This window comes from Echiichthys vipera, assembly GCF_963691815.1.
Source record: "Echiichthys vipera genome assembly, chromosome: 1".
Taxonomy (NCBI): Eukaryota; Metazoa; Chordata; class Actinopteri; order Perciformes; family Trachinidae; genus Echiichthys; species Echiichthys vipera.
The window spans coordinates 19,239,549-19,265,693 of NC_139826.1; the positions used below are offsets into that span (position 1 = coordinate 19,239,549).

The 26,145-nt window shown below is 39.5% G+C and overlaps 3 protein-coding genes across 4 annotated transcripts in view; all 3 read right to left on the reverse strand.

Annotated features, from left to right (window-relative positions):
- Nucleotides 1-990, reverse strand: part of smyd3 (SET and MYND domain containing 3) — a gene marked incomplete at its 5' end in the record, with an annotated part of 78,721 nt that extends 77,731 nt beyond the window's left edge. For both annotated transcript variants that reach the window (XM_083912678.1, XM_083912679.1), the window contains one exon: nucleotides 830-990. In XM_083912678.1, coding sequence (XP_083768804.1) covers nucleotides 830-990 — 161 coding nt within the window. The remainder of the gene's footprint in view (nucleotides 1-829) is intronic.
- A 722-nt stretch (nucleotides 991-1,712) lies between these two features.
- Nucleotides 1,713-12,881, reverse strand: LOC310951650 (excitatory amino acid transporter 3-like; the record flags this gene model as incomplete). Its single annotated transcript, XM_083919978.1, has 13 exons — nucleotides 1,713-1,794; nucleotides 2,203-2,313; nucleotides 2,677-2,811; nucleotides 3,765-3,959; nucleotides 4,157-4,279; nucleotides 4,809-4,916; nucleotides 5,279-5,460; nucleotides 5,545-5,607; nucleotides 5,702-5,744; nucleotides 5,856-5,967; nucleotides 6,726-6,818; nucleotides 10,689-10,829; nucleotides 12,758-12,881. The coding sequence occupies 13 exons, from the start codon at nucleotides 12,879-12,881 to the stop codon at nucleotides 1,713-1,715; spliced, it is 1,512 nt and encodes a 503-aa protein (XP_083776104.1).
- A 1,352-nt stretch (nucleotides 12,882-14,233) lies between these two features.
- Nucleotides 14,234-26,145, reverse strand: part of cnsta (consortin, connexin sorting protein a) — a 24,694-nt gene continuing 12,782 nt past the window's right edge. Inside the window, exons 6-13 of the mRNA XM_083940389.1 lie at nucleotides 25,577-25,663; nucleotides 24,120-24,201; nucleotides 23,224-23,245; nucleotides 22,868-22,931; nucleotides 20,435-20,997; nucleotides 19,759-19,977; nucleotides 17,586-17,739; nucleotides 14,234-17,436 (exon numbers count right to left, since the gene is read on the reverse strand). Coding sequence (XP_083796515.1) covers nucleotides 17,228-17,436; nucleotides 17,586-17,739; nucleotides 19,759-19,977; nucleotides 20,435-20,997; nucleotides 22,868-22,931; nucleotides 23,224-23,245; nucleotides 24,120-24,201; nucleotides 25,577-25,663 — 1,400 coding nt within the window. The 3' untranslated portion in view covers nucleotides 14,234-17,227. The remainder of the gene's footprint in view (nucleotides 17,437-17,585; nucleotides 17,740-19,758; nucleotides 19,978-20,434; nucleotides 20,998-22,867; nucleotides 22,932-23,223; nucleotides 23,246-24,119; nucleotides 24,202-25,576; nucleotides 25,664-26,145) is intronic.

The window sequence follows — 26,145 nt, forward strand, 5'->3', positions numbered from 1 at the left end:
TGATTCTTTTTTAATGGTGCCTTTTGTGTTGTGTTCAATGTTTAATTTGTTCAGTAAAAGAATGTTGGAAATCATTTCCTCTTTAATTTCCTTAAGCTATTTGTTGTATTTTAGCAGTTCTTTTACTGAAAGCAGCAGAAAGGCAGAACTGTAATATCACTAACATGTTATTCAACGTACCGTGCAGCCCTACCATAGAGCTTACCCAAACAATGCTGCAATCAAGCATATTAACTAAATCCAGCAGCCACACCAACCAGCCTGTCACCACTGTCTGTGCAGGGCTAAGAAACTGCTCACTGTGAGTTCTGCCGGTTGTCCTCTGACATCATCATATTTACAAAGATAGTTTTATAGTTACAATAGTAGGTCAGCAACTACAAATACTTATCTGCCACTTTTGCCTCTTTAACGCCTTTGAAACCATAAAAGAGCAATGCTGCCATCTAGTGACAATATTACTAGAATGAATATTACTAGTAATAATATATCTAGTGACCAGTTGAAGAGTTTAGGTGCATCCACCACTGTACATTTTGATTAAGTGACAAAATAACCATAACTTCATTAACTATTTAGCTCCACGCAAACACAGTCACTCGCACGCACCAGAGTGACTATGAAGAGTATAAGGTTACTCAAATAAACTGGCAGAGACTGGAGAGTAAACATATCAGCCGAGTGTAAACTGTATCCACTTTAACTACCCAGACATGAGCCACAGACAGGTCCTCCGTCACCACTCTGCATTCAAAACACACAATGTATCCCACGCTGAGTAGAAAAGTGCCGAGCAGCTTTCTCCTTTGAAAGCAGGACGCCGTCTCACCGTGTGAAGCAGTGGTGGCAGACATCTCTGGACAGTTTGTTGGACACACAGCACGCCAGCGGCTCGGCGGAGTACACCAGCTCCCCTCTCTTGATCCCGGCTGCGGCCCGCAGACCGTTACCTTTCCCCGGGCTGACAAACCGCTCCAGCTTCAGCGCCATGGTCGCTTTTCCCTCCACTTGAACCGAGCGGTGTTTACATCCGCAAATTACGCACGATGCGTCATGGCGTCACAAACACGCGCACACCCACAACATTTGTATTTCCTGAATGGATGTTTTTTGCCCCCTACGAGTATAAACAGTCTGTGTACAGTATATCATTTATTTTCATTCTTTACATCTATATTATTATATTTATATCTAATATATCATGTATGTCTATGTATACATTTAAATTAATGTTAAAGATCGAAACAAAATTCTCATATTTTGTCGTTGTCAAAACACAACGCCTGTGTATTCCTGGTATTTCACCTTTGACTTAACAATTAGTAATCACAGTTTAAGCACATTAGAAAAGCATACAACATTATGCATGATTTTCTATCAAACAAACGCCACAGGGATCTGCGGTAGCTGGTATAATCGTGCTTTAGAAATTGCTTTAATTTAATAACCACATATTTCATCAATTCAATTTTAACATTTATTATTGTACTACATTGCACATCTAGGTTAACTACATTGCTTTGACAAAAAATATACATGTGAAGATATATTTTAACAGCTATGACAATACTACTGTTAAATACAAAATAAATGTATAGCAAACAAGTCAAATAATCACTAATACTAATGAAAGGTTAAAGGGATACCACACTTTTTGGCACTGCATGGAGAAAACTTTTCAGAGTCAACCCCGTAATATACTCTTGGAGTAATTACATTTCTGGCGGGCTTTGAAAGGACTCAAAAGAGCTGCTCGAATTGACCTCCTGATCCTGGATGTGTCCCTCAGCATCACTGTACAAAATACAACACAAATATCAGTGGTGTGATAAACATGAGTTTATGGTAAGCAGTCTTCAGCTGCTGCCATAACATCTATGTTTCATGCTCAATGGTATACTTTTGCCCTAAGATACATTATAACCTTTTTCTTATTTATTTATCTATTTATTTACTTATTTTGGCCTTTTAATGCCTTTGTTGTTTAGGACAACTGAAGATTGACAGGAGAGAGAGAGGGGATGGCATGCAGCAAAGTCGAACCTAGGCGGCTCCGGTGAGGACTTTTAGCCTCTGTATATGTATCTTTCGCTTATTTATTTGTGTATTTTTTGAAGTCTGGGAAACACTGGAGAACCCCACACTCTATATACTGGGTGAAAAATGAAACTGCAAAAGCACAGAGACCATCTAGAATATCACCTGTTCTGATCTTGTTCCTCCGTTTCTCCCAGTTCTTTATTGGACAGTTGTTGGACCATTGCCACACCAATGCAGTCTCCCAAAACATTTACAACAGTGTTGCAGCGGTCTCTGAAAGACATAAATTAACAGTATAACAGAAAAACACATCTACTTAACGCTGTGTACTGTTTGATATCTCAACTCTGTTTCTACAATTTCATCTATCACAAGTCAACGCAGCCAAAGCGATTGATCTGTGCACGTTTATTTTTTCTAAAGTTATTTTTTGAAGCCTTTATTATATGGGACAAACAGGGAATGGGGTGAGAGAGAGGGGGGGCATGCAGCAAGGGGCCACAGGTCGGAGCCGAACCCACAGCTGCTGCCTCGAGGATCTTCAGCATCTTTATATGGAGCAACTGCTCTAACCACTCAGCCACCGGCTGCCCCAGCTGTGCACATTTCTGACTTTAAACTACAGGTTAAACTTACAGGAGCCACTCTACAACCACCAAGATGGATGCTTCCTTTGCAGGTAAACCGACTGCCGTCAACACAAAGAGGGTGGTCACCGCCCCTGTCGCTGGGATCCCGGCTGCTCCAATGCTAGAGACTGCTGATGTCACTCTGCAGAGCAAACACACACAATAATACAGACACAGAAGACACAGTAATATGAAACCGTACCATGTACCTTCAAGTCTTAAAGGTCCCATATTATGCTGAGGTTCATACTTGTATTTTGGGAACAACAACATCTCAGACAAGGAAGTGTGCGTGACATTGAAGCCAATTTGACATAGTGGCAAAATGGTGGAATAACAGCTTCCGTGTGTCGGTCACATGATTCCACCGGGCTAAAAAACCTTTTCTCCCATTGCCTGACATGGCAAAAGAGACCTCTGTAGATCTGTAAATACATTCTTTTGAGCGTCACAACCACCGCAAAATGACTCGTGATAACATTTCAAAAAAGTCTAGAAGAGCAGCATAATTAAATCATTTAACCTTCATTCAAGTGAGAAGAGCGCTAAAGTAAGTTAAGTAGCCGGCTTGGCTCTATGGGCCCAACAGTGCGGGAGTATGGCGTAAGAAGTGCTGATCATGTGGGTATTTCTTCAATGGTGTCCACACAATCATTGCAGTCGGGAAATGACTTTAACGGCGCTGTAGCGGCACTTCATGTTATTTATTTAAACCATAAGTGACTTGACTTGGACTTTCAAAAAGCTACTTGTGACCATCTCTGCTTTCTACCTATATATAGCATAGCTGTGACTTTACAACCATAGTTGTGTCGTAACTGCTCTTTCAACTGACTTTATGCGTTTCTCTGTGAGTTCTGCTTTTGATACTTTCCCAGTATTAATATAGCACCTTGACTTGTTTTATAATCAAATAATATAACATTATATATTTATCAATGTTGATTTAGATTTCATAATATGAAACAAATTTTAAATGATATTTTTAACAGTGTATCTCCTGGGAAATTAATTTCAATATAGACATTATTTCTTTTATCATTTGTTTCTGATTGTTTTTTCAGAACAGGGAGAGTGACATTAACTGTGACTTACACAATGGTGACTAACTGGCTCAAGTCCAGATCGATGCTGTTGAGTTGGGCGATGAAAACTGCTGCGACCACCTCATAAAGGGCAGTTCCATCCATGTTGATATTGGTCCCAATCGGCAGCATGAAGCGAGTGATTCTGCGGTCAATATTGTTTCTCTCCTCACAGCAACGTAAAGTGAGCGGCAGTGTAGCAGAGCTTGGAGACACAATGCATGCGTTCTTAGTGCACTAATCATATAAATGAAATCCTAAAAAATAAAATCCCCTTTCATATATTCAAATTGCTTTGTACAATTTGGCGACTTTGATGATTACATTAAAATAAACACTAATGAAGAACACACAGAGCTTTCATGAGACAACTTAGAACGAAGCCCTTAAATATTCTTTTACCTGGACGAGATGAGCACTGCAGTCAGTAAGGCGGGAAATACCCCCTTAATGACTGTCCAGGGGTTACGTCTCACCATCAGAAGATAGAACGTTGGTAGAACAAGTGTTGCATGGATTATGAGGCTGAAATACACAATTTAATGCACAATGAATAGTGATACTTGAATGAATGACTGAGTAAATTAAATTAGTAGTATTTTTAGTCTGATTTATGAATGAAAAATGTAGAATTTGTGTTTGAAAAGTATTCGTTGGAAATATAGGTCTGTTTTATTACTTTAGCAGCTACAGAAATTATTTAAGACTTGTTGCATAATGTTATGTTATAATTCTGACAGACTTGTAAATCGTTTTGGAAGTGGCAGCAGGTTTTAATCCTGTGTTTAGATGGCAGCCTACTCTTTGGTTCACATCCACATCGGGGGTTGTGTCTTTTAATAGCAGTTGGCTGATGTTGCCATAACTTTGCAATATACAGGTTGCCATACCTCCTGTCCTCATCCACTCAAGTGTTGTAAATGTTTGTTGACTGGTATAAGACACACTTATCTGTCTCCATGTGCTTTGAGAGTAAATACACCAGTATGACGGTCGTAAATGCAGCTAAATGTACAGGCAAATTGGTATTCTCAGGGAGTAAATGAGAACATACCCAGTAACAACCACAGCCATGAACTTTCCCAGTTTGTAGGTAGTTTCCCAGTCGTGAACCTCAACAACATGGCTTGCGATCATGAACAGCACTCCAACTGGCAAATAGCTGGAGAAAATACAAAAAAAGAGGGGAATTCTTCAATAACTTATGAAACGCTGGGAGAGTTGTCTGATTTGTCTGCTCTGACAACATTTGGAAAGAAGAAAAAACAAATGTGATTCAAAATTGTTGTATTGTTGTAAACTAAAACCTGAAGAGCAAAAATTTACTTAAAAACGCTTAAAAGATTTTTTTTGTGTTTGTAGAAGTAGAAAAGACCCCATATTTAAAGATAAATAAGTTTTCATTCATAAACACTCACACATCACTGAAGGCTCTTTACACATTTCTGTAAGTAAATGAAATATTGACGTGGATTTCTCTTACTCCACATTTTACTGTATATCTGTTATGCTGTTTCACTTTACCACAACATCAAGTTAACCACAAATTTCGTGGCTTCGTTAAGGAAAGCAAAGACGTCCACAAGCATTTTCCCTCTTTCTTCCATCTTCTTCAGGGTCATTCCAAAAACAAACGAGCACACAATCAAGCCCAGTGTGTTGGCTCCATCGACATAGCCACCCACCAGTTGCACTTCAGTGGCATTCTGAAACGATAACAATGATAATAGCGGTGGTCTGAGGGTCTTGATCTTTATGTTTTATCAATTACCATTGTGCTGAAGACTTACCGTTGCGAGGCTAGAATTTGGCTCGACCAAGTCATTTTCAAACTCCAGCTGATCGGTTTTGTACTAAAAAGAGAGAAAAAATAATGTTCTCACATATATATTATATTTTTGCTTCATGGAATATGGACTATAAAGCATATCAGAGTGAAAAACATACCTGTTGGAAGCAAGCCTGAATTATATTCTCCGGCATCAGGTTTCTATAAAGAATGAAAAGTCAAACACTAAATGAAATTGCTGAGTAAAAAAAATGTGTCACCCATACAATAAATTCAGCCTAAAACTCAGATACGGTGTCCCTTTCTTCTCACCTCACTAGATCCAACAAGGCAACGACTGTGGAGAAGTTTTCCTCACTTTCTGTATCGGTTTCGATGACAGAATGAGCAGCCCCAGGCACGAACACCAGAACCAATATTAATCCTACACATATTCAAGGTTGGACATAAGCAGCAAAAATGGCATTCATGCTATAGCTTTTCTATATGGAGTGAAAATGCGTTAAACCAATAGTTTCAATAGGCCTACACAAAATTAAGTCGACAAGTTCTTTACGTGGTATAAAACTGTAAGAAAAAAAAATTAACATTTACAAAACTGGTGCATTACTGAGCCATTTTTTACCAGGTACGTTTGTTACAAACATCTCGGGCACAACTGTAAATGCAACACATGATTTAGCTTGATTTGTTTTTATTGAATAAAATGTAATAAAATTCTATTAGAAATGAGGAAACACAGTGCAAGCAGGATCTGTGAGATCTGCTGCTGTGGGCTATGTCTCAATAATAACCAAAAAATGAAACAAACTACTTTTTCTAATAAACACAGTAATTATACCATGAAAAGTTCAAGATTGTAGGTTGTAAGTCCAACACACTTGGACCCAAATTTGAATTAACAGTGTCCTTGACTAGTCTAAAGAGAAGTCTCATATCGCATTCAAAAGCTTCTGTCCAAGGGACATCTAAATACACAACTATCACTAACTGTCATTATTGGGCAAGGTTTCTCTTCCTTAAGTTTTACGTTTAGTTGCTTTTTGTAACCAAAAACAAGGCCTGATTAATATACATACAATATGACAAATAACACATTGTGTGACAATGACTATGACACCTGGTGATATTGACATTCTTGCCATACAAGAAAGTACTTTGATGTAATAATATTTCACTTACCTGTAGTCACAGACATAAGAGTTGTTGAGACAAAGTACACTGCTGCTCGCACAGCTATCCTTCTGGAGGTGTCAACACTCAGACCAGAAACTCCTATTAAAAATATATATATACATATGTATATGTAGATGTATACATTGTTGCAATGTAATGCATTATTAAAGACAACAAAATGACACGTTTGTATAGTAACATTCTAAGATAAACAGGTGAGCTGAGATGTGCTGTATAAAACTTCCATAAGGAAACACATGTTTTATTTTATTTAGCTTTGTAATGAGGTGGGAGGAAGGGAACAGAGTCAACAAAACTGTTAGACCCAGAATTTCTTTAAAGGTATAATATGTAGAAAGTATTGTTTGCTGCTAGTAATCACACAGCACTCAGTGGCTCAATTGCCAGAGAGAGAGAGAGAGAGAGAGAGAGAGAGAGAGAGTTCATGGTCAGCAAGCTAGAGAGTGAGTGAAAAGAGCCAGTGCTGTTCAGTGAGGACAAAGCAGTAAATCAGAGGAATAAAATGGTTTTCTGATTGTTTCAAGTTGGTATACTTCAAAGCACAAACACACACACACACACACACACACACACACACACACACACACACACACACACACACACACACACACACACACACACACACACACACACACACACACACACACACACACACACACACACACACACACACACACACACACACACACACACACACACACACACACACACACACACACACACACACACACACACACACACACACACACACACACACACACACACACACACACACACACACACACACACACACACACACACACACACACACACACACACACACACACACACACGGGGTAAAAGTTGGTAAAACAGACACACTTTTTGAGTATGAGACGCTGAGGGTGAGGGCCGTGACAAAGTGGCGGTTGGGAAGTAAAGCACATTGTTATTGGCTGGGGTTTAAATACCCACGTGAGGTCAACGTCATTGTCCCCCTCAAAATAAAAAGTAAACTCCGACAGAGGGCAGGGTCTCTGCAGCTGCAGACCCCACCAAACACTTCTAGTGGGTTGTAAGTGATGATTTAGAGGGAATACTTTTGTATTTGTTTTTTTAAGATAATACTACTTGTTATTTGCCTGATATCAGACAGAATTGCGCGTAGTTACACTTTTTTTTCCATCTTCTGACATTGCCTGCATTCTAACTGATTTCCATGGAGAAGGGGAATTTGATTTTTCCTAACCTATCACAAGAGTCTTCTGATCTGAGCCTGCTAACTTACACTTTAACACTACGTATGCTTGAATGGGGTAAAAATGTTGTTAACAGACTGATACGATCAGATCCTGATAGTGAAACGAGTCCTTCCTCGGAGGTTACAACGCTCATAACAATCATTTTAAACCTGCAGCAGTACCTACCATAGACTATGGTAGCAATAGAGTATGCCAGGGCCGAGCACTGATGTAACAGTCAACAGAGTGAGAAATACATCTCTAGTTTCATTTATTATGATCTTCTTTCATTTTATTTTTTATCCATTTATGTCTTTTTTAAGGGTTTACTGCTTTTTCCCCCCTAGGGAAGGCAAGGCAAGTGTATTTGTATAGCACAATTCAACAAGGGGATTCAAAGTGCTTCACATAAAACATTAAAAGCATTGGGAAAATAACACATAAAACATATACATTTAAAACATATAAAAGGTAAATTTAAAACACTAAAAAAACACATTAAAAGGTAATTTGTTAAAACATAAAAGATGGTTACAGTTACAGAAGTTACAGTGCAGTTTACTGAAAAGCAGCAGTAAATAGAAAAGTCTTCAGTCTTCATTTAAAAGAACTAAGAGTCGCAGCAGACCTGCAGTTTTCTGAAGTTTGTTCCAGATATGTGGTGCATAAAAACTGAACGCTGCCCGTCCATGTTTAGTTCTGACTCTGGGGACACGGAGCAGACCTGTCCCAGGCGATCTGAGAGGTCTGGATGTTTCGTAGCTGAGCAGAAGATCTGAAATGTATTTTGGTTCTAAACCATTCAGTGCTTTGTAAACCAACAGAAGTATTTTGAGATCAATTCTTCAGCTGTCTGATGGACTTCATAGGGAGACCTGGAAAGACACTGTTATAGTAGTCGAGCCTGCTGAAGATAAATGCATGGACAAGTTTTTCTAAGTCCTGCTGACACATAAGTCCTTTAATCCTTGATATATTCTTTAGGTGATAGTAGGCTGACTTCGTAATTGTTTTATTGTGGCTGATGAAGTTCAGGTCTGAGTCCATGACTACACCTAGGTTTCTGGCTTGCTTTGTGGTTTTTAGCATTACTGCTTGAAGTTGGGTGCTGACTTTTGATTGTTCTTTCTTGGCTCCAAAAACAATAACTTCAGTTTTTCTTTGTTTACTTGGAGAAAATTCGGCTCCATCCAATTGTTGATTTGCTCAATGGATCTACATAGTGCTTGTATTGGACTATAGTCACCTGGTGATATAGTTATGTAGATTTGTGTGTCCTCTGCATAGCTGTGGTAACACATGTGGTTGTTTTTCATGATCTGAGTGGCAGCATGTAGATATTACACAGAAGAGGCCCCAGAATGGAGCCTTGGGGAACTCCACATGTAATTCTTGCCCGCTCAGATGTGTGATTACCTATAGACACAAAGTAGTCCCTGTCATCCAAGTAGGATTCAAACCATTTTATTGCTGTGACGGAAAGTCCCACCCAGTTTTCCAGGCGGCCTAGTAATATGTTGTGACCGACTGTGTCAAATGCAGCACTGAGATCCAATAATACTAAGACTGAAATTTTACCATTGACCGCGTTTAAATGGATATCAGTGAAGACCTTAACAAAAGCCGTCTCGATGCTGTGGTGTGTTCTAAATACTGACCGGAAGACGTCAAAACATCTGTTCATTAACATGAAGTTGTTCAACTGCTTAAAGACAGCTTTTTCAATGATTTTGCTGAGAAATGGGAGGTTTGATGGTCTATAATTCTTCATTAGTGTAGTGTCTAAGTGTTCTTTTTTACAGAGACTTGATAACAGCAGTTTTCAGGGCCTGTGGGAAGACACCTGAAAGAAGAGACGTGTTTACAATCTGTAGATCTGAGGCCATGCAGTCTGATATGTTCTTGAAAAGGCCTGTTGAGAGAATATCAAAGCAGCAGGAGGAGGATTTCAAATGTTGTATAATGTCTTCCGAGGTCCTATGGTTAATCACATGAAATCGTGCCATGGTATTTGAGTTAGTGTTAGGTGGACACATGGATTACACATGTCCTGCACCTGATGTGGAGGCACTGGGTGTTTGCCTGATTTTTTAAATTTTGTCATTGAAAAAGAGGCAAATTCATTGCAGGCCCTGGTGGAAAGCAGTTCAGGTGCTGCTACTGACACAGGAGGGTTTGTTAGCCTGTCGACAGTAGAAAACAAGGCACATGCATTATTATTGTTTTTGGCAATGATGTCTGAGAAGAAGAATCGTTTTGCATTTTTGAGCTTCAAGTTGTAGATTTGAAGTCTTTCTTTATAGACGTCATAGTGAACCTGGAGATTTATTTTTTTTCTCCATCTGCGTTCAGCTTTACAACACTCTCTTTTTTCTCTTCTTACCAACGAGGTATTTCTCTATGGAGACTTTTTTTTTTGCCAGAGACCACTTTCCCCTTAGTGTGTGCAGTGGTATCAATAATATTTGCAATTTTCACATTGATATTGTCAACAAGCTCATTTACTGGGGCCCAGGGGAGGGTGGTTGTGGAGGATAAAGCCTGAATAAATGCTCCAAAGGTGTTTTCTGTGATATTACGTTTTGTGATGACTTTTCTTTGAACGTCACTCTGCACAGAGAACGCACTCTCAAAGGTGGACATGTATGTAAAGTGTATTTGAGAACTCCCAACAGTGCTATATAAGTATGATGTATTATTGTGCTTATAATGAATATTCTTAGCTTACCTGTTATCACACTTGTCACGATGAGAGGAACCGTAACCAACTGAAGCATTCGCATGAGTATTTCTCCTGGAAAGCCGATGTACAGTTTGCCAAGTTCTGAAAGTTCGGAGAAGCTCTTGACAAAAATGCCAAATGAAATCCCTGTGTGAAAATAATAGACGTCATAATTACAACTAATAAATTGACACAGTAAAACGTGTGGGAATGGAAAGGAATTAACACAAAAGCAGAAATGAACCCCCCACTTTTATTCATTTTATTTTAGTATTTTGTTTTTACAAAAACCATGCTCAAACACGTCTTGAGCTCAGATTTAAGGTGAGCACCATTGCACACCCTAACTTTTCCCTTTTCCAAATTTGCATACCTTGACAAATATTGATTGATCTAGTACATGCTGGGTGTATATCTGGCAACCTAATGACCTGCTTTGTGTTGAATTTGGTTTAATTTGGCCAGGTGGTGGTGCTTTAACAACAATCAAAAGTTTGAGCAATCATCACCAAATTTGGCACCGACCGGAAAGAGTATGTATGTCTGTCCTTTGCATATTTCAAAAAATGTTTATGCAATGGACCTCATGCTTGGCAGGTGTATTGCTGAAGACTCAAGAGAGTGCAGTGTCAAGTGTGAAGTTGATCGGATGAGCAGTTTTTGAGTACGCAGCAAGCAGCACTTCCGGGGCCAATGTCCTTGAATTCAGAACTAGTCAATAGATTGTATTGATACTGACATTATTAACATATTAATAATGGTGAATATTTAAACGAACAAATATATAATTTACTGGTAAGTAGATGATTATATTTTCATTGAAATTGGCTTTCAAACTTTCCTGGGTCCAGACCTTTGCATTCGCTTATTGTAGCCTAACTAAGTGGCACTTCTGCCTGTTATCAGGCAACTTTCATGCATCATAAGGCAGCAACATCAACAAATTCTAAAAAACAAAAACACAGGTTACGTTAATTGATGACTCTAAATTGCCCGTAGGCGTGAATATGAGTGTGAATGGTTGTCTGTCTCTGTTTGTCTCTATGTGCCCTGTGATAGACTGGCGACCTGTCCAGGGTGTACCCCGCCTCACGCGGGACGTATGGACGTAGCCTCTACGTTGAGCTCCGTTCTCTCAACTTAATCCAATTGTACTTTCCTAAAGGAGATGCCATCTTGTCAGACTTTGACACTGCCTCATTTCCTCTAATCAAAAAGGGGCATTGATCTGATGTTGGGGGGAGGGGGATACGTCCATCCTGCTGACGTATACCTCTGAGGAGAAGTAAAGGTCAGCGGCTAACTGTCACTTAAGAAGCCGCGCCCCTAATTATTCTTAAACTTTAACCTCCAATAAAATAAAATCTAGTCTGCCACAAAAAAATTCACCCCCCTCAACTGTTGTCATGGAGATATGACCTAAACATACAGACTAGAATGTTTTTGTACCAGGCCTTAAACTGCTCTATTGTGAAACCTGTCCCTAGGGGCCACTCAGCGAACTGCAATTTTTGGCACTTCCATGGATCAGGAAATCGCTGTGGTGGGGGCTTGGTTGTTGATAAAGTGCGTTTCTTTTTACATAAACCTTAACCTGTCCCGACCCAAAGGGTAGGCTAATCTCTGCGACGCCAAACATAAAGTTAATGTTAACCTAAATCCTACAGGAAATGCTTTAATTCAAAGAGGAGACAGATATTGCTGCCATGCTTAAATCACCTAGTCTCATTAAAACCCTTCATGTGTTGCCCAGGCAACATAATGTGGCATTTTAATTTCATTTTCCCCTGAAAAGTAGAATAGAACATGTTATATGTTGGAATATATATTATATCAACTTATTTTACACAATAACAGATAGCATTTAGCTTGATGTTGCTAAAGCACAACAAAATGTCACTGGCTATGAATTTAGAATTTTAGTTGAAATCACTGTTAAAATGCTGTTTATTTAATTTTGTGTTGGACAATAGGCCACCTGTAGCTAACTATGAGTGTTCTTGTCATTAAAACACATTTAACTTCTTTCCAAAGTTGCACTGTATTCTCCAACTAACATTAGAAAGAAAACTTACCCAGGGCAACAGCTGTCAGACTTGAAACCAGGAACAAATTATGGACAATGTAGTTCCAGCATTTCTTCCTGTTGCTGCAACAGTTCCTGATGTCAGTCTCATGATCCTCCTCTGTTGACTCCATTGTCATGCAGTTTATCGTCAACAAACTGGTATTAGCTGGCTATCAAAACACTTTATGAAGTGCACCTTCATGAGTGAACTGTAGCCCATTTCACAAACAAACATTCTAAATGTCCCAGTCAATGTCCTGTTGCTGTGTAAGTCAATGACACCAACTGACAGGAAGTTAACAAGGACACAGGCGGTTGCCTAGCAATGGAATTCCATTGAAATGTACTACATAGACTATTTTGGATACACCTTCTGCTGTTTTGGTTCAAAACCAAACTTGAATGATAGAACACCAAAATGTAACTGAAATGTAACTGATTAGGCTACGCTGTACTGTCCAATTTAGAGGTGTATATTTCTAAATAATACACCCACGGAGCGTTTTGAGGGGTACAAAAGAAAAGTATTGCTTTTCCATTAAAACATTTTTTGTCTGAATTAATTTTTTTTACGTTTAAATTGTACCAGCCAATAGCGGCTGGTATTGCAGGTTGCCATGGTTTTCTGTTGTTGCTACAGATACAAGGAATCATTTTGAGTTGAGGGCTAGCTAATCGATTACACACCACTCAAAGAAAGACTTCCAGTTGAAGACTTACGTTAAATACTGTTGTAAAATGTATGACTCATGACTTGTCATGGCGCAGGCCAATCGCTTGACACACTGGTAACAAACCTGGCAACTGGACTGCTGGACTTATTTATTGCTGTTGCTTCTACAATCTTGAGACACTAGATGGCGGTGTTCTGCCCGTTCTCCATATTCAATCTAATCCTTAAAGTGCTGAGCTGCGATTTAAGTGGTGTCTATGTACGTGACCTAGACAAGCTATGTGATTGTCTTTCACATACTGGATTTTTCCAACCAAAACTCGAACATTTGTCATGGTCGACCATGAGAAGCTGTTAGCTCTTTTAGCCAACTGAAAATTCAGGTGTTCATGTTATTCTGGTGTGATCTTGTTGTGTGCTGCTGTCCATTCACAATCCAAAGTTATCTCCAGGACGCGGAGAAAACCCATGCAGACACGGGGAGGACATGCAAACTCCACACAACCAGGGACTCTCTTGCTGTGAAGCGACAGTGTTAACCACCATCCCACCTTGCCGCACATTGATAAACGTCAACTCTAAATGTATTATATTATGACTCAGACTCATGAGGTGGATTTCTTTTCCAGCCAATTTAACCATGAGTAGTGTTCGAGAAGACTTATTCTGCAAGAGTGATACATGGAAATTACTGCATAATTTTTTTTAAATCATGATATAAAAGTTTGACCATAGAAAACCTTGAAAACTTTAGTTTATTCATTGTGTCGCCCACACGTTGCTTTGGATGAGTAAATTGACTGTACATAAGAGCGGATTTTTCTCTAAAAATCAAACTTGAAAACAAACAAGAGTGATCAAATCCACTGGGCTACAACTGATTGGAAGACATGCCTCTGTTCTGCTAAATTATGTTATCCCAACTAAATGTATTGCTACTGTGACTGAGACAATCATATGCACAGTGCGAGTGACAGACAGCCTGCTTAACTCTTCTTGCACCAGTACGTGTTCAGGGTCTGCAAACTGAGCCTGAAGCTTACATCAGTTTCTAAATACCATTCCCTTCTAACTGTGTAAACAAGAACAGCTTCCAGTATTGTTGCAGGAGAGACAGAATGGAAGCTCACAAACAACTTTTTAAAATGGCTTTAACAGGAGACATAACAGGGAAGAAGTGTTGTTGTTGTTTTTTTAACAACAAAAAATAAAAACCTCACCTCCTCATTACAATCAGAACAAAGTGAAAGAGTTCGTCAAACAATTTATAAAACACCTTTTCTTCAGGTTCAGTGGTACACATTACTGATTCATACACAAAAACCATGACATTTCATTCATGCTTTTCTGAATGTTCTGTTAAAAACCAACTGGGTAAAACAAATGAAAATATATCAAATTCTTAGAGATGGAAGAAACATTAATCTTTTAGCAATGTTTGAGGAAGATAATAATGATAGCACAAGCTCACCGGTTTCAAATCCTCTTCAGGAACTGATATGGGAAAGTTAATTTAAGAAATAAACAATCCCAGACGGTGTCATTCAAAAAAGTTAGGTTATAAGATAAGAAACTCAATTCCTTGTCAAAGCTTCCTTAAGTACAATGGTGACATAAGAGATGAAAGTCTGATCTGATGTAATAACCAAGAGAAGAAAACAAACAAAAAACAGATGCAAAAGATACATCTTTTCTTTTTTCTTTACCACCTACACTTGACATCCCTCTTATTATAAATAATTAAAATCATCTAGAGGATAAATAAGAGATTTTCTGAGTGACGGTCATCTGAACCAGCCAGACGACATGTGCAAATAAAAACAACAATCTATCTTCTACTCATGACGTCCCAGGAAAACCTCATATCTCAATCAGCCTTCAGGTTGACATTAAACTGTTATAAATGCATAAGTAAGACACTTGACTCTCTCCTCTTTGATGGAGGTCTTTTTTTAACATCCTGGCAATTAAGACCTTTGTGACATCGGGCAGTTTTCGTGGCTTCCACTACCACACCACATGAGAGGAAAGATGATTAACAGGAGACCAAACATTGCATATGCTGAAATGAAAAAGCGAGATTAAGCAGTAAATAATGTTTGCCTTAAAAGTATTATAAATAAGAGTTCAAGCACTGGTGTGAGAATAAAGGAATTCTGAATAAAGAAGCTTTTTTTCCAGAACAGTCTTTTCCTTTGTTTCATGAGGAAAATCAGTTCTCCACCCAGAGAAAGGTAATCTTTCTCCATCAATCCAGGACTTCGCAGATGTAAACACATTAGACATATGTTTAACAGAAATGGCAAATGTTAACTAGATGAGTCTTTAAGGAGCGAAAATCATTCTGAGTTGCAAAGAATTATTTAAAGGGAAAAAAACAAATAGAAAACACTGACAATCATACACTGAGGGGCGACGCCCAGAAACCCTAAAAACAGCAAACACTCAGGCAGACAGAGCTTCAAATGATCCCATCGACATCAAGGCCTGTACTGATAGAGTTCATTTTCCTACACTAATTGTACATTTTTTTCCTCTTTTTTTTTACAGAAATATTCCATATATAGCCAGACTCGCAACAAAACAGTTTCTGGATATGGATATTTTTCCGTTTCGGATCAAATCATGTACAGCCTGCGTTTAGTCCAGGACCAACCGCTCCTATACAAATATTGCAATATCTTTAAAAGAAAATCGTACCAGTCTGTGCAACATGTTAAACATTCTTCTCACATTATATACAGAGGTGCACTGTGTTCCAGTACATGTTGCATATGCTACAAAAAGCTAAATCTAGCTCATTGAAACCCATAAAGGGATAGTCTGGACGTTTAGTCTCCAGTGGCAGCCCTGTCAGCTCACTGCAAAACGTTGTACAGAAAAGGACACTCGTGTCAAATGTGAATAATACATAAATGCCCCACGGGGTGACACAAGGTTTAACATTAAACTCCAAACATTCATTCAAAGGTTGGTTAAGACTTGCTTTCATTCCAAGTAGTCAACCACAGAATGGTATGTTCATTTTAAAATTTCATTTCTGATTTTAAAAAAAGTCAACAATAAAAGCAACACTAACAGTTGCAGCAGTTTGTAAAATGCCCATTGGGCCACTTCCCATTTGTGCAGCGTGTGAGTAGAGGGCATCTCTGTGCCCCCCAGGACAAAAAATCCCACAAGTATACATACTTGTGTTTTTTTTTGTTTTGTTTTTTCATCTCAGGGTTGCAGCTGTTATAACTTTGTTCTTTTTCTTAACTGCAGGAGATGAGGATTGGAGAAGTCAGTGAAAGTTTGTCTCCAGTCTTGGTCGATCTATCGACCAGTGACTGGAGAAACTTACGTGTCACCAGCTGACAGTGACCCTGTGTGCGGAGACAGCTCTTAGATAGTTCAATAGATCACTTGAGTCGCATTGTAAATTTCTAAACCTAATTTGAGGATTTATAACCACTTTGATCTAGACAGGGTTGAGAGGGGTGTAAGTCAGTTTTTCCTCTTCTGTTATGTAGTCTCCAGTAATCCTCTCCCTCTGTTGTAAAGGACTTCTGACCCGTGACGTTTAGGCTCAGTGGGTGTTCATAGAGCATTAAAAATGCAGTAGAGCAGGCTTACGAATTCTCAACATTATCTGATATTAAAGTTGACCCAATTAGGCAGCATAATAGCCACTTGCTCCACATAGCAACGGGGACTGCAGCAGCCTAGTACAATCACCTTGGAAAAAAACAATGTCCCAGGAGGTAGCAGGGACTGTTGGAGGCTACACTGTAAGGCCAGCGGCTCCACAGTTTTGGGTTGCTGCTACGACCCGGGGGCGAACCAATGTTGGATCTGAGCTACCCCGCGCTGTATCTGGCCAATGTAGAAGTCTGCATTTCTGGAAAAGTCCTGACAGACTGAGGAGTGGGCATCACCCAGAGCACAGTACAGGGCGGTGCCACCCACACTGATCACCACGGTAACCAGACAAAGCAGGAAGAGAAGTAGGCAGGAGTCTCCACTGCCAACATCTACAGAGAAAGAGACAGATGGATATATCGTTCGAGGGAAGTTACAGAGCAGCAGATTAAAAATTAATTAATCTACTACTTTTGCCATTGTTACCTATTCTTAATACACATCTCAATACAAATCTCTAACCCGCAGGCAAGAAACAAACCTTGCTCATAGCCGTCATCGGGGACTTTGAAGTGGACGCGTCTTTTGGCAGGGATTTTGTCGGCTTGGGTCTCTGAGCTGGATGACACACTTACGTTGCCCTCATAAACATGCCGCTTCTTCAATATGGAGACCAGGCCAGAGGCAGGAGACATCTGACAAGCAAACAAAAACACAGAGGTGTCAGGAAGCACAGACACATACCTGTATATCAGCATGGCATAATTTCTATTTACACCAAAATACAGTTTATCTGTTCATCTTCATTAGAGCTGCAACGATTACTCGATTAGTTGTCAACTACTTAATTAATCGCCTACTATTCTGAAAATCATTTAAGTCACTTTTAAAGAAAAAATGTCCAATTCCAAATGATTTAAGCTTCTTAAATCTGAATATTTCTGGATTATTTCCTCCTCTATGACGGTAAACTGAATATCTTTGAGTTATGGACAAAAAAAGACATTTGAAGACGTCACTTTAGACTTTGAGAAACACTGATCAATATTTTTCACCATTTTCTGAATCACACAACTTAGAAATTGAGAAAATAAGCGACAGATTAATTGAAAATGAATCTTTCGTTGTAGCCCTTATCTTCATTCACAGACAACACTATGTATGTTAAAAAAATATGTTTCACAAAGGGTGCACCTCACAAGCCATGTCCACCAGGTGTCAGCACATAACACAATCAGGACTGATCAGAATCAGTGATTTAAAGCAATCATTTTCTCAAAACTCAATATCAAAGCTCCCTCCAACAGATTTACAGTCATTTGCTAACAGTCATATAGTACCAGGCATTGTTTCCCAATTAGAGAACATATGCACTTTAGAACACTAGACATCCCAGGCTCAATGCAAAAGTGTTCAAAATAAATATAACAATTGCAAATTAACTTGGCCAAGTGGTGGTAAACTGGTGGCAGAGTCCCTGTCAGATTCTGTAAACTTAGCTTATACTGCTTAGCATTAAATCATGTAGCCGACAAAGATCTTGTGAGTTGATTCCTTTTTTTACTCTCAACAGATTTTGTCCAAAATCAACTCGTCTAAAAGGGTGTGGTGAGCTGAATAACAAATGTGAACGTTAACCACTGAATAACTGATTACAGATTAGTCCATATTGGTGACTAAACCTTGTAGTTTATGAGTCGGTTTAAATCAAAGAGTGACAGACCAACAAGACAGGGACTTCACTTACACTTACTGATATTCAACTTTTACTCCGAATATGATAATATTCAGAATTTTGATACATAATTACATATATATATATATATATATATATATATACATATGTACAGTATATACATATATACATATGTATATATACATATACATATGTATATACATATATACATATGTATATATATACATATATATACATATGTACAGTATATACATATATACATATATATATATATATGTGTGTATTTATTATGTATATTCGGCTCTGATTGGTTTTTGGTCAGCAGATGACATTAGTAAGCAGAAGGTGGAGGTAGAGCAACATCACTTTTTTGCATATCTCATTGTTTTGTCAGGATATTGTAACAGTTTTAGCAAATATAACACTCTGCACACATATTCTGAAACAATTATTTCAGAATAATAACACAATTATCCTGCTAGATGTTGACATCGCAGGTGCATGATACTGCATGACATTTCAATACCCCACATTTATCTCAATGATTATCTCTGTATAGAAGAGTCAAATGTCAAATTGGCTTCCATATCTGCAAAACAAACCCACAGTCAGAGGAATTACAATAATGGCTTCGTAATACCATTAGGGCTGCTCAACAAGGCACCATGATGTCCATTATAAGGGCCTTGATCCGCGGATAAAGACAGATACCTTAAAATGGTCTTCAAATTGCCACTTTGAGTTTTAAATGTGTTTGTGTTTCTACTAGAGTGTAGAGTTGAGACTCTTGGTCTGAGAGGAAGACAAAATGTATCAAATCATGCCAGGATATATGTATATTGCACACTTGTACAATCTGAACGCTACATGCACATCAGCATTAATGTCAATGCATCAGAAAATGGACATAAATATCCGACAAATTAAGTCAATGTAAAAATTCTAGTGAAACATTTCATAAGTCTGACAAAGTTACTCTCCTTTACTCATCCACAACAGAGCATGATGATGTACACACCTCCTCTACAGTGATGAGTTTAGCCATGTCGTCCAGTGAGGCAGCTTCTCTGATGATGTCAGCTTGTTGTACTTCATACTCATACTCCTCATACTCCTCATACTCCTCCTTCTCCTCGTCCTCCTCCTCCTTCTTTCCCTCCTCAACCTGCTCCTGTTTCTTCATGTTAGCCTCTTGGGGAAGGCAGGCCTCCTGGTGCAGGCAGGTTTTAGCGCTCTCCTGCAGTGACAATGAAATGCAGTCATAACTTGCATATCAATACAGGGTTAAGCAGACAGCAATCCATTTTGTTGCTTTACTCTCTGTCGGACTGCTATAACACAATTCTGAGTGAAGCTTTTAAAACCTAGGCGGTTTAGTGAAAGCTGTTAAGTGATGGGTAGGGTGTTCCCAGGAAATAGTAATCCAGTAGAGGAAGTGGTACATTTTATATTTCTAGCAGTAAAAACAACAACAACTTGTTAAGATAAATAGAGGAAGTGAGTAGTTAGCATGAGCTGCAACTGCCATCATGACTTCGGAAATCTGGGGCAATGCAAACTTATTTATTTTTATTTCAGAAAGTAAAGTGGAAAAATGCCATCATGAACAAACATACTAGGAACTCACAATTAATGTAAAGAGAGACTTTAACATATTTCAAATATATATTTTATTTACAAATTCTAATATGTACCTGAGTCTCCTCAGCTAAGACTTCCTGGTGCAGCTGTTGTGCCTCCACCTCTGCCCCACTGATCAGAGTCTCCACGGGAAGAGCTGTCTGACATAGAGGAGAGTCTCCTTCCTTCTGACTCTCCTCCTCCTCTTCTTCCTCTCCCTCCTCTTCCATCTCCACAGTCTCAGCTGCCTCCTCCACGTCTCTCTCCTCTTCGTCCCTTTTTGCCTTCTTTTCCTGTGCGGGACCTAAATCTCCTCCCTGCTGCTCTGCAGGCTTGGGCCGATCCATCTCTCCAGCTGGAGAGGGGCGCAGTTCATTTCCTGTGACTGAAATGGTGTATCCTACCCCTCCTTCTGCCTCTCCTCCCTCTCCGTCGCTGCCCCGCCTGTCAGACAGCTGATCTCCATGGAAACAGTCCCTCCCCTTTACTTCCCTTTCTGGGTCTCCCCTGCCTTTTTCTGAGATCTCAGGGGAATTGAGCCCATCAGTCAAACACATGAAGTGTACGACTGGATGGCTGCTCTGAGAACTGGAGGAGTCTTCGGATCTCTGCTCCATCTCTTCATCAACTGTATGGGCTGGATGAAAAAGAGTCCCAGAGTCGAGGAGCGTGATGTTTGGGGGGTGGATGGGGCAGAAAGAGACAGTAAGAACACAGGGAGAAAAAAAACAGAAAAAGGTTTTAAGCATTATATAGAGAAAGTTGGAGGATAAAAACAGCTAATGGTGGAGCTAAATGTGAAGCCTTTAGTCCACATGGGTCTTATTTTCCTAGTTTATGTCACCAGAATCATTACTATATGCAGGGAGAACTGCTCAAACCCAAGTTGTTCAACGGATAGACATAAACTTATTAAAATATATATTTTCAGCACACTCACACTGTCCATCCGTACCGTGCCCCATGCTTTAGGGTAATTGTCCCCCCCCTCCCTCTCCCCCTGCAGGCCAGGCCTGTTTGTACTCACACTGCCTGGACCTCGGCAGAAGTGCTTCTTGTTGCCTATACGTCATCACGGCGTAACACGTCACACGCATTGATTGACTTCATCGCGATGAGTCGCTTTGTTTACAAATCTTTCCATAGACCTCAGAGTTTTTGTGCGTCTCGTCCGACTGTATTTGAATATTTTCATCCGACCAAATCTGCAGTAAACACTCCACCTCCGCATCACACCAATGTGAACCTTTCACCGCCATTGATTTAAATGTCTGGGCATGGTCCGTCCTTCTTTTTTCTATGTCCGAATAGGCGCACATAAATTGACGTCAGAACCGCTGTAGGCCCCGTGCTTGTGCGCATGCTCGTACACGTGCGCACACTCGTGCTCGTACATGTGCAAACGTGCTTTACAAAAGCCCACCTCTCCCAAACGGGCCGTGGTCGGCAAACGTACCGCGGTTGCACTCACACTGGTCAAACGAACTAGACTTCAGCCGTGAAACGTGCTGGGTCACAGTACGGATGGACAGTGTGAGTGCTCCCTTACAGTCACAGTGTGCATTGCAATGGAGCTGCTTGCATCAGATTTCCCATATATTAATTGCCTGAATCTTGTATGTGCAGCAGATACTATATTTAACTACATTAGATTTTCTTAAAATATAATCTATGTCCTGCGATAAACTGGCGTCCTGTCCAGGGTGTACCCCGTCTCACGCCCGATGTCAGCTGGGATCAGCTGCAGCCCCCCGCGACCCCGACAGGGACAAGCGGTTTAAGATGAATGAACTTAAACAGTAAACAATACAAAAAAAGCAGACAGTCCACAGTGGAAGCCAGCTATAAGTAAGGATGTCACTTAAAAAACCCCGACAGTGAAATTTCAATTATCAGTGTGTAAAAGCAGGTGTGTAAAAGCAGTTTGAGTGCTATTGTGTTGACAGAACATGTGTATTCTTCCTTTCTGTGTTGAAGTAACATAAGTGAACAGTGAACACTGAACAAGTTTTCTTAATTTCACCACAAAATCCTAATCCTGTAGTCCATCACATTCCTGGGTGTGTGTGTGTGAGAGAGAGAGCGAGACCGAGAGCGAGAAGCCACACTTGTGGAAGTAAAACTAATCATAATAAGCAAACCAAAGCTACTGAGTGCATGCATTTCACACATTCACACAGTACAGTATGAGATGAAACTTTGCCCTCATGTCTCATTAATAAAACATTTAACTGGTACAAAATGTAAGAGGATTAAAATCCTCATGTTTTAAATAAGAGCTTGATGTCTTTCTGGTTTCACATCACCACTCTGCAGCCGCTTTTTTATTTTACTACTACTAACTAAACGCATATCGATATTATAATAAACAGCTTTACAAAGCATTTCATGTGATGAGCATGAAAGTTCATTGTTGTTTCTGAAACTTTCAACTGAATCAGGAAAACTAATTCTTTTGTTGGTTGTAATTGGACTCTTGAGTTAGGATATTGCACGCACTCACTCACCTGAGGTACATGAAGGCAGTGCACCTTCTTCAAATGCAGGCCTCAAAAGGTCCAGAGTTGCACACTTTACATATAAACACACACAAAGATGAACAAAATAAATAAATGTATGTAGTACATGTACTTAAACTGCATTGTTTATCATTGTGTTACAAATAATTTAAAATGTAACCCAGTTGTGCATGCACACTAAACTTAACACCATGGATACTTATTAGATATTTTACATGCAACATGTTAACAGGACATCAGTGAGTCATTTGAAATGCAAATACACATTCATTCAGCCTTCATTGTATGCATGTACATTCTCTCTGTTATGCACACAGACACACACAATATGATGAATGTCTTACCACAGCATCTCTAGCTCCTGGTCTATGAAAAGAAGAGAGAAAGAGACAGTGAGATGGGAGAAATATTGAAGGTCTGTTCTTGGTTTTGGTAAATGACGTGAAAGATGGTTGACCCCTCTCCACTCTCCCAATCTAATATTAGCCCAAACACATTTCCCTGGCTATTACAACGTGTGTGTGTGTGTGTGTGTGTGTGTGTGTGTGTGTGTGTGTGTGTGTGTGTGTGTGTGTGTGTGTGTGTGTGTGTGTGTGTGTGTGTGTGTGTGTGTGTGTGTGTTAAGAGAAATGAAACCCTAGTAGTGTGATGGCTCAAATGTCTGAAAGTGCAGCAGCAGCATTAGTAGCAAAAGGCCATATGTTAAAACTATCACTGCAGTGCTCAACACACTGCCCCCCCCCCCCCCCCCCCCCCCACACACACACACACACACACACACACTCAATTCAGGTGTGTATGGTTTAAGAGAGTGTGTGCCTCGCAGCTAGAATACAATTTGGACCTACTATTTAAAATTGAAAAACGCCATGGTGGGCTTCACTTGACTAATTTGTTACTTGCATGAGCACATCCTACAACAGACACACGTCACACATTCCTAACCAAACACATGCATGCATGCATGCATACATACACGCACAAACTCTTTATTACAGAAGCAGAATAGAAGATATCCAAATGCAAATTTGCAGTCAACTGATAACTGTGTTGTGAAATCAATATTGTCTGGAATATTGCAACTAGGCTTGGAAATATTTAATCCCACACCTTACAATACTGAATATATAAGACCCAATCTGAAATTTGGGTATACTATATGCCTGTATAATTTCTTAAATAGAGATGAGAACATCACTATCCATATCCACACAGACACAATGCATACAGACTGACTGACCGACTGTGCGTCTGGCAGATGTTTGTAAGAGTGTCCAGATGTTGGGTTGCCAGGTTGGAGGAAGGACTTCTACACTGACTCTCTAAGAGAAACAGAGACACAGATGCAGGGAGTTAAAAGCATTATCATTGTTACAACTATGAGGAAGCCTCTAAGAGCTGAGCTCCCCTTTAAGCAATACAAATATGAACGCAATCTAGGGTCTATGAATAGACCGGGAATATTTCCTGAGGAAATTTGAATTATATGATCACTTAAACTACATTAAATATATGTTACAGTATTGAGATCCAATGGACAAAACACAGAAGCTGCAGTCATACTGTTGAGGGGCTTTATTTTATATAGCCGTACATATTTAGTAATATATAAAGTGTCAATTAAAATTGCAGCTTTTTTATAAGATTTAAGACTTGTTTCTTAAGTGTAGTCTGAAACAATTCTTGTATGCACTGAATTGTCGTATTTTATTCTTTGTATGTGAATATCACTGATTCCTTGATGACCAACTTCTACTTCGATAGCCTCTATTTTAAGAAACGCCCATAACCTAATAAATATATATTTCTTATCATAATGAATTTATAGTACAAATATAATATATACAGTATATATATAAATATATGTAAACATTAGGGTTGATTAGTATAAGCTGTATAGAGAGGTAGGAATCTGGCTATGGTATGGATTTTGGCTCTACAGTGTAACCGGCAGAGCAGCTCTGACGTACGCAAAGAAAAACAGATCCGGCCCGCGAGGGAATATTTACTGGCCCTATGTGAAGAAGCAATTCCTGGCCCTTATGGCCGATGTCGACTGTTGTCCTCTCTCTCATTTCCATGCAACCCGCGCCTGTATCTGACTTGCTGGGAGACTTGCTCCCCGCACTTCCACGTGCTCCTGCTACGTTCTTCGTGTGCTTCCGCATCGCTTCCGTCCGCACCTGCTCTTGTTCTTGCAATTGTTCAGTCTGATTAAATCTAAGGTTGAATCACCAACACAATGTCTCTTTCTAAAATCTCTTTCTCTTTAACTCTTAAAAATACGAAAGGTTGACAGAGAAGTATTTGTTTATAACTGTCACTGTGTAGCCTGTGTGTTTACTCTGCAACACGTGTATATCGGTGTGAAGCAAACATCTTAATTGGTAAAGTAACTAGTAAGTTAAGTTATCAGATACATGTAGTGAAGTAGAATAATTCCCACTGAATTGTAGTTGGTTAGAAGTATAAAGTAGCATGAAAAGAAAACACTAGAAAAAAATAGTCCGTCAAACTTGTACTTCAGCACAGTAATTGTACAGTAATTCAGAACCATTCATATAGACATTTAAAGATAAATTAATATACCATAATATCACTGTTACCGTCTATGCTTCAAATTATATCATGATATATGATAGACCATAGCGTACAGCCCTAGTATACGTGTCTACTGTGTGTGTGCATGTGTGTTACCCCACTGTTCTTGTAGTGCATTCAGGTTGTCCAATACTCTCTGATGATACAGTCTCTCTAGTTGTATGCACCGTAATGCCCGCTGGTCTGAACATCACAAGTTAAGAAACTTAAATAACACACACACACACACACTACATAAAAGGCCCAGAACAGTTTGCACTAAAAACTCAAACACTCTATTTTTTCTGCATTGGAGCCGAACGAGTTAAAAGGAGAAAAGAAAGTGAGATTCACAAAATAGGAGGACAAGAGACGGAGTCAGGAGGAGAAGAGGAAACAGAGTCGGGCCAAAAGAGATAGAGGGAGAAAGCGCTCCAGGATGCACTCTCTCATGTTTATGGATATGAGCAGCCACAACACAATCCTTCTTTGACATGGCTAAATGCTTTCTCTCTCCCTCTCCCTCTCTTTCTCTCTCTAACTAACCCTCTATACATGCATGACATAGCTAAGCTAGCTTTCCCTTCTCTTTGACTCTTTAATTTCTTCCATCCCACTGTCTATTTCCTGAGTAAATCTGTCAAAATGTCCAATTCTTTCTCATACTCTCATGCTTTTCTTCCTCC